General features: G+C 37.1%; 1 protein-coding gene across 1 annotated transcript; it reads right to left on the bottom strand.

The window, feature by feature from the left end:
• Positions 1 to 3,031: 3,031 nt before the first annotated feature.
• LOC113751860 lies at positions 3,032 to 4,365 on the bottom strand. The gene is made up of 2 exons (XM_027296007.1): positions 4,073 to 4,365; positions 3,032 to 3,584 (listed from the first exon to the last, which is right to left on the bottom strand). Exons 1-2 carry the CDS (start codon positions 4,363 to 4,365, stop codon positions 3,032 to 3,034), a joined length of 846 nt encoding a protein of 281 aa, XP_027151808.1.
• Positions 4,366 to 9,076: the final 4,711 nt, after the last annotated feature.

The raw sequence follows: 9,076 nt of genomic DNA, 5'->3' as shown, positions 1-9,076 counted from the left end.
GCTCCTATGGCTGAGACACATCAACATCTACCCAACAAGGCGTCAATCACATTATGAAGTCCAGAAGTTCTGACTCCTCTGCAAGCCAATTTTTTTCGCAACGTGTATGCAGTTGTGGTAGTTAATGCATTGTCAAAGTAGTAAAAAAATTTGCCAAAAATCTTGGTAGATTATGCTACTCATGCCCAAAAGAAATGGTTAGTTGATTTATCTCTTGTTACTTTGTCTTGTTCTTCTTGGATCTCAATGTTTCTGTGGTAATTTTTGTGTAGGATAAATGTCTAGAGTTTCAAGGATTTTGTGATAATTACGGTAGATCATTCAGATCTACTAGTATCGGGCAAAACATGCAGCCTGAGCCTAACTTACATACCCAAATGCTAGACTTGCAAGAACAAATTGCCCTTCTTCGACAAAATGTAAAGGACCTCCAAGAAGGCATGATGAGGATGAAAATTTTGTGTTTATGCCTGGGGTTGATTGTTGCAATTATTGTAGTGAAGATATAGTTTCCTACTCATAAGTTTTCCATGTTTATTTGTTTAGGTTTTGGGTTTCAAGTGCAAATGAAAATCGCATGTTGGGAATGAACTTCAGCTACATTGCCACAACTGTTATCCCGTCATTTAGTTATTTAATGTAATTTCGAATTTCAACTTCTCATTTCACCACATGTAGCAACCTCATTATTGAGATAATGGGATAATCTAATTAAATACATGAATTAAAATACTTGCATGAATTAAATATCGTGTATTAAAATACATGAATTAAAATATCTCATCACTTACATGCATGAAAGTTACGACAAACAAGGGCAGAACATGTCATATAGTCACATTCCTGACAACAAAATATCCTAACCCATCCAATAACAAGCAAAAGCAAACAACCCTTCTTAGCCTGTGTGTTCGTAATACTTCAATTACATTACGGTTGACACAAAACAACCCTTATCAGTGGATTTGTTTGCAATACTTGACACATTACGTTTGACACTCAAGCAAAGGGTATTTCAATAATACCGCTCTTACAATCTATCCTTGTCATTGTTGCTGCCCTTTCGGGGAAAATGCGAACTTGGTCGAGTGCCTTGGCCACAAACTCCTTGTAGTTATGCCTGAAAATCTCTGCTACAATAGCGTCATTCACGGTTTCCCTCCCTCTGAAGATGACATCAACACGTTTCGGCATTCAGAAGAACTATACGGTCTCCAAGCCCGAATTGTCATCTCCCAACTGCAACTGCATTCCACTAATGCATGACCACTACCAGCATTCTGGCAAGTCCGGGCATTGTGCCCGTCACGAAGCGTACCATTAAGTCAATACGCATTATCTGTGAATCTGCTACATGATTAAATAAAAATTGATAAATGATTCAATTATAGACTTACCCACACTTACGTTGTATACGCTTATTTCGCTCAGTGTTAATATGATCTCCCTTTGCCCTAGTTCTAACTGGATTTCTTACTCCTACTAGCTGCCTTTCAACTCTACTCTGTTGCCTAGGATCACCATGCTTTGATTGTCCAATGCCCCGCTGTGTATATAGTTTTCGCCATTTGGCAGTTTCATTATATATGACTGTCCTAACATTGGTAAAATCATCTGTCATATGCGACGAATAGAAGCACAATTCCTTGTAATCAGACATTAGAGTACCATATCGAGTCATCTGTAGCAACTCATCATATATCCCATCTGCTCTATCATTAGCAATGTTATCCCTATCTTCTTTAGCATATCTACTCCATCTTTTCAATACACAGCTTTGTGGAATTCTTTGCATATTTTCCATGAGCATCACTCTGAACATATAGGCACAAGGCAATCCTTTCCATTCCATTTTCTTGCACGAGCATTTCATTTCATGCGTGCCCCTATCAATCTCGACCATTCATGTTCTAGAGTCTCTATACTTAGTTAGGAAAAAGACACAGCCTATCCTAGTCTCTTCTCTATTAAAGCAATCATACAAACCTTGTTGGGATAGATGCTTCTTCACAAGCAGAAACACTTTTCGAGTATATATTTCGGTTGTATGTCTCTAAAGTGCATGTAGTTCAGTGGACAATTGTAGAAATGTGTCCTCCGTGACATGAAGTGCGTCTACCTCCTCTCTCAAATAATCCAGAGCAAATGCATGTATTTTCACAAATTCATAAACATTCATCATTGGCTTCACATACCTCTTAAGGAATGCGTTCATGTTCTCACACCTCTGTGTGCTTCTCATTCTGGCAAAGAATGAATCCCTAAGCAATGGCTCTGCCCACAAATATCTTCTCCTATGTCTTTTTCACCTAATCATTCTCATCCAAGCCACAACTACTTACAACTGCATGCCACACTTCCTCAAACTCTTCAATTGTACTTCCCTTCTTCATAAATTTATCAAACATTTGCATGAAAGGATAACATTTTTTGCTATTAACTTCTGCATTTTAGCAAGATGCCACGAGCATAGTCGATGCTTTGCCTCTGGCAACACATTTTCAATTGCTCGTCTCATTGATTTATCCCCATCAATTAACACAGACATAGGTCTTTTCCCATCCATGGTCTGGACTAGTGCATTGATTACCCATTTATATGCCTCTATGCTTTCATAAGATACAAGTGCTGACCCGAACACAATAGTTTCAAAATGATTGTTGACCCCGGTCAGTACAACAAGGGGTTTGTGATATTCGTTTGTATTATATATGAAATCAAAGACCAAGACATCTCTAAAGTACTTGTAATCTACTTGGGATTGTGCATTTGGCCAGAATAAATTATTCAGCCTCTCCTCGGAGTCAACATCATATTCAAAATAGAATGTTGGGTCGGTATCCTTTCTTCCTGTGAAATATGCAATGGCTGATTCGGCGTCGTCTTCATCTATCCATTTCCTCCCCTCCAAGTCAATGCGGTTGTATAAGTCTTTCAGTGAAAATCCAACATTTCGGTACCCTCCACATTATATTGCCAGGAACTTCATTGTTTGGCTTATTTTGACTCCTGTCATTCTCATTGCACTTGCTTACGCATAATCTGCATCTGTCACCTTTCTATGAGATCTTAAATATGTGACACATGCTTTAGAAGGCATTTTATGGTTGTACTCCTTCACAAAATCTATAACCATGTACTTATCTTTATTCTTGTCATATTTAATTCGAAAACATGCTGGGCACCCAACCCTTGTTTCAGGTCTTGGTTGCTTTTTTTGGTAGTCCCTCTCGTTAGTTTTCTTATCCCTCCTCGCCACCCTTGAGCAAACCATCTTCCTATACTTTGTTGTGTAGCCAGCATTTTTCTTTACATCTGCTTTCGTCACGCTAAATCCAGCAACCTTTCCATAGGCGTTGTAAAAGTCATATGCATCTTCTTCATTCTGGAACATCATGGTCATCACTTCAACCACTTCCATATCATCAATTATGTAACTCTCCCTATGTTCTATTTGCGCATCTTTTACCCCTAACTCTATCTCATGTTCACTTTCATTGAAGTTGCGCATTTCACCTGCCACAATATTATGTCGATTCAGATTACTTTCTGGCCTCTTTCCTTTCTTGTCATTCATTTTCATCCTGCACCGATACAAGCTCACCAGTTTTTTGTGTGTTACTTCAGTTTATTAGTTTCCTACATCTACTTGTTTCGACATTGCCTTCTAGTTTATTACTTCAATGTCCGAAACTTTGCCTTCCTACATTAAAGCTACTGGTCACAACAAGAACTTTGGGTGTTTAACTACGTTACTCACTATTCATTGCATCGATAGTTCACTTTTTGCATGAATCTCCAATCACTTACCTGCCTCATTAATATAAGTCGTGGGATACTACTCACACTAACATATATACAATGTTGCATGCTATGGTTTAGAAGCCATTTTATGGTTGTGCTTCTTCACAAAATCTGTAACCATGTACTTTTCTTTATTCTTGTCATATTTAAGTCGAAGACATGCTAGGCACCCAACCCTTGTTTCAAGTCTTGGTTGCCTTTTCGGTAGTTCCTCTCGTTAGATTTCTTACCCCTCCTCCCCACCCTTAAACAAACCATCTTCCTATACTTTGTTGTGTAGCCAGCATTTTTTTTTGCATCTGCTTTCCTCACGCTAAATCCAGCAACCTTCCCATAGGCGTTGTAAAAGTCATATGCATCTTCTTCATTATTGAACGTCATGGTCATCACTTCTGCCACTTCCATATCATCAATTATGTAACTTTCCCCGTGTTTTATTTGTGCATCTTTTGCCCCTAACTCTATCTCATATTCACTTTCATTAGAGTTGCACATTTCACCTGCCACAATATTATGTCGATTCAGATTACCTTCTGGCCTCTTTCCTTTTTCGTCATTCATTTTCATCCTGCACCGATACCAACTCACCAGTTTTTTTTTGTGTTACTTCAACTTATTAGTTTCCTACATCTACTTGTTTCGCCACTACCTTTTAGTTTATTACTTCAATGTCCGAAACTTTACTTTCCTACATTAAAGCTATTGGCCACAACAAGAACTTTGGGTGTTTAACTACGTTACTTACTATTCATTGCATCGATAGTTCATTTTTTACATGAATCTCCAATCACTTACCTGCCTCATTAATATAAGTCGTGAGATACTAATCACACTAACATGTATACAATGTTGCATGCTTACCATGAAACTTGTTCATCATTTTTTTATCTACCGTTTGGTCCCTATTTTTCTAGTATTTTTCCTTATTCATTCTCACTTTAAAAGTTATATTTTTTCCATTCTTTTTATCTAACTATCACTATCCATAACCATCTTCATATCAACCAAAAAAAAATTTACTGTTCCGCAATAATGCAGTACGGTACCATTAACAAGGTTGTTATCAATAAAAAAACTCACATGCTTACCTCCTACTCTTTCTTTCCTTGTTGTTTGCAATGCCTTCCAATCTTTCTCCAGGTCTTCTGCTCTCTTCTTTCTACTTGTCTACTATTTTTTCTTCCCTTCCAGCACCATTTGCCTCTGCATATGGTGCACTTTTTTTTTGGGATTTTTCTTTTTTAAAACTGTAACATCTACCTTTATCGTCTACTAATGTCCCATGCTAGCCTCTTCTTTGTTTGCTTATTCGTTCCTCGGTTGTTGGAAATTTACTTCATTTTTTAATGAGTCCTGTATTGCGTTAACCTACCTCTGTCTGTGTTTTTTAGCACCTTCTCCTGCTTATTTTCCACAACTCAATGTCCCTTCGCATTCATTCCTCGAACTGATGGTGTAGTTCCACCGTCGATGTATGAGCTCCTGTCCCCTTCGAACATTTCAGTCAAGGTACAACTTTCACTTCTTACTTCACATTTTTTTGGCCCATGTTCCCCAATAACCTGTACTGTTTGAGTTGCCTAACCGGCTCATGTGAGTCCATTAACCTACCTTGATTTCTGTGCTTTCTTAGCTAGGATAGTTATATAGTATGTTGAGAGTGGTATTTACCACAAAAATGTTATTCGACTGACAAAATCGACTGTAAAAATAGGCACTTGTCACATCACTTTCGTACAATCTCAAAAGAAAACAAAGAAAGAAAAAATGGGATAGAAAAAATGGGCAATCGGCACTAATACACCTACAAGAGCAAAGGGCTTTTGTATCAGTATTAATAGAACTTGCAAACTGCCAAAGTATTATCTTTCTGTCTGTAAAGGAGATAAACTTCAACAGATTTGCAACGGAAGAGACGAGACAATGGGATAGGTGGCATAAAAATAGGCAAATCTATGAAATTAGGAGTATGAGGAGGAAAGTGCAGTAAAAAAGCAAAAGGCAGTTAAGAGAAGAGGAAGGGTGTAGATGTACAGACGGTGTCGGAACTAGAATCAAAATAAAAAATGAGCACAATGAGCAGCGTATCATCCATTATGGAGAATGAGTGGAAGTGTTCAAGCACTAGAAACATCAGGTGCGTATGAAATTTTGATCATTGAAAAATCCTAAAATCTGTTAGCTAATGACTTGATTGTTGTAGAAAGTAGGTATGATTACCTTGAAATTATTATTGATGTATAAGCAATAGATGATAGCAGTAGCAAATTTCGTAATAGTTGGCTGGGATAAGCATATACGTATATGAATTTGGGCAAATTCTTGAAAAAAATAAGAAAATGTGAAAAATGAAATTGAGGGGAAGCCCGGGAGAGGAGGGGAAGAGACACACGGAGCGGCATTGTGTATTTGTTTCAAGACATATATTGTTTTGTGATTGTCACTTAAGAGGAAATTACATAACAAAATAGTTTAGAGGTCCAATTTAAAACAAATGTTGATTCTGGTAGCTCAATTACATGGTAAGGAATGAAGCTGGAAAGATAAGTCGTGTATAGTTTGTAGTTCAAAATTTCCAACTTTCTGATGAAGTCCCGAGAAGAAAATTATTATAAGTTACAAGCAATAGTTTTGTATATTTCATTTATATATATATATATATATAATCACCATAAACAAGGTAAGAGCAGTTTTAGTATAATGGGTGTACCTTTTCGGTAGTAGTAGTATCATGGCAATAATGATGAATTCAATGTGAAAACATAGGGGGGCACTGATGAGATGAAATACATACAAGAAAGGAATGAATTTTATGGAGTCAACCATAACAGCATCATGCCATTAGCTGATCTGACAGACCACATTGACATTGATAAAGAAGCCAAATGAATGAATGAACTGGTAATTAGTTAAAAAAATATGTGATGTAGTGCTAAAATAAATTTGTTGGTAGTGTATGGAAATGTAAGTTTTTTGTTTTTACTCTTGTTATAGATGAGGTACAGGAGCATTTGCTCGACACACATGGTACGCGAGGTGATGGATTCATTTAACATGAATCAGATTATTGCTGTGGAATCCATGGGATTAGGGTCACTACTAGAACTTAAAGAGTTTGATATAAATGAGGAGCTAATGTCATGGCTGGTGGAAAATTTTGATCCAAAAGATAGTTCACTAAATGTTCATGGAGTTAAATTAACAGTCTATCCGAAAGATGTGGAGTTTGTCTTAGGGCTAAGAAATGAAGGAATTGATTTGATTGATAACAAGCTAGTGATGGATATGAGCATGGAAAAGGAGCTGAACATAGAGATTGTTGGGGGACATGTAGGACTAGCAAATATTTGTAGGAGTCTGCTGAATCTGGAAAGTTTAGGGTGAAATTTATGTTGTATATGATAGGTAAGTTTTTGAATCCTACAACTTATGGGTGCATAGGTCACTAATTCATGTTCTAGGAAATGTGGAGGATTTGAGGAAGATAAATTGGGCGAAGTACGTTATTGATGGACTAATTAAGGGAGTTGAATTAAAGGTGGCTATGCACGGATCAGATGTGGGAAGTTGTGTGGTATTCTTAATGGTAAGATGAACTCTTAGTTAGTGTAAAGTTGATAAAAGTGGAAAATCACATGTACAATTTGACATTTAATATGTTTTAAATTGCAGATGCATTATTTGGAGCATATACACCTAAAAAGAGGGAATTTTGTTCCGATATGCTTTAGGTCCACTCCGAGAATTGGTGAATGGGAGTAGACTGAGTTTATAATAAGAATATCTCGTCTTCGATCAGCCAGCGTCTTTAGTGGAGCAGAGGTAATTTCATTTAAGGATAAAGTAAAACAATCTAACATTCCCTAATTTATGAGTATGTTTATGGAATTGCTGTAGGTGGAGGTAATAGTAGAAGATCGAGAATGTGATGAAAATGTGAGGGTATCAGAATAGTATTTTAAAGAGCAAACACAGCTACGTGGAATCTTGCGCGAGCTTAAGGGCGATACTATGCAACTTAGGAAAAGACAATAGTCGCTTGAATTCGTAGTATGCAGGTTGGAAAAAATATTGTGTGAAATTTAGCCAGAAGTACTTGCTGCAATTGTTCGAAGAAGTGAAGAATTGAAAGGGCGGCAGTTGCATAAAATAGGGTATCCAAACAAAATATTGACCGATGATGAAGTTGCATCAACTCCCAACAGCTTCAACCCAAGCACTCCATGTAAGCATAAACAGCCCCCTAGCAATTCTAATCAATGGGTCATTGATAGTGAAGATGCAATCACTTCACCACTTAAAGGAAAGAGGCATAAACCCCTAGTTGCGCAGATACCCTAAAGTGAGCCACTAAAGCAAAGACTGTGTGCATTGGGTGGGGAAATTGGGTCAAATTTTGGAAAAAAAATTGAAAAAGCCACCGTAGAATGCTCAACCAACAAAGGAGAAAACATGCAATGTAACGATGAGGATGGAAAATAAATTACCAAATATGACGACAGTAGGCTACGTCCATATCAAATGGGAGCCATGATTGGAATACAAAGCCAGCCCAAAAGTGGCACACCGAATCAGGTATCTAATTTGGTTTAATAGATTTTTCACAATGTGTATAGGTTTATAGATCCATAATTTAACTTTAAACATTGCATTCAATTTAAAGCTAGAACGGGAAGGGCTCCCAGTCCAACAACCGCGAAGGGCAACCGTAGCATGGAGGTATAACTATATACATACCTTGAGTGTATGCCCAAATCTTTTTTTTTGTTCTGTTACACTGTTAATTTCACATGTTTATTTATACATTAGTTTTGTGAATGTCTAGGCAAATAATGCAGTCACTGTGGAATTGGGTAATAACATGAGGTGAAAAGTTTATGAATATATTATGAACACCAAGCTACCTAGCACGTTAGTTTGTTACTGAGCCTCTAGTGTTTTTATGTATTTGAAAGTCCATATGTGTTATATAAATTACATGCTATTTTGTATACTGATGTTCTTGTTGGAAATGTCAAGCACTATTATTGTTCACATAATGTCTCATATGGCATCAAGGGATGCCAGCAATCGCTTCAACCAAGGCAATGGATAAGTTCAGAGGTATGAAAACAGAGACTTTATTTTTTATAGAGAAGAATGCTCAGATTAAATATGATAAATTGCCTTGTATGGCAGAAACAATTGTGTAGGTCATTTCATGCCATGCTTCGATGTTGACAATCGAGGCAAGAAAATCCTCGATGAATGGTGTATACAAGATTTGGTATTT

This window comes from Coffea eugenioides, chromosome 11 (assembly GCF_003713205.1).
Source record: "Coffea eugenioides isolate CCC68of chromosome 11, Ceug_1.0, whole genome shotgun sequence".
NCBI classification, from domain to species: domain Eukaryota; kingdom Viridiplantae; phylum Streptophyta; class Magnoliopsida; order Gentianales; family Rubiaceae; genus Coffea; species Coffea eugenioides.
This window is presented reverse-complemented; position numbering and strand designations above follow the sequence as displayed.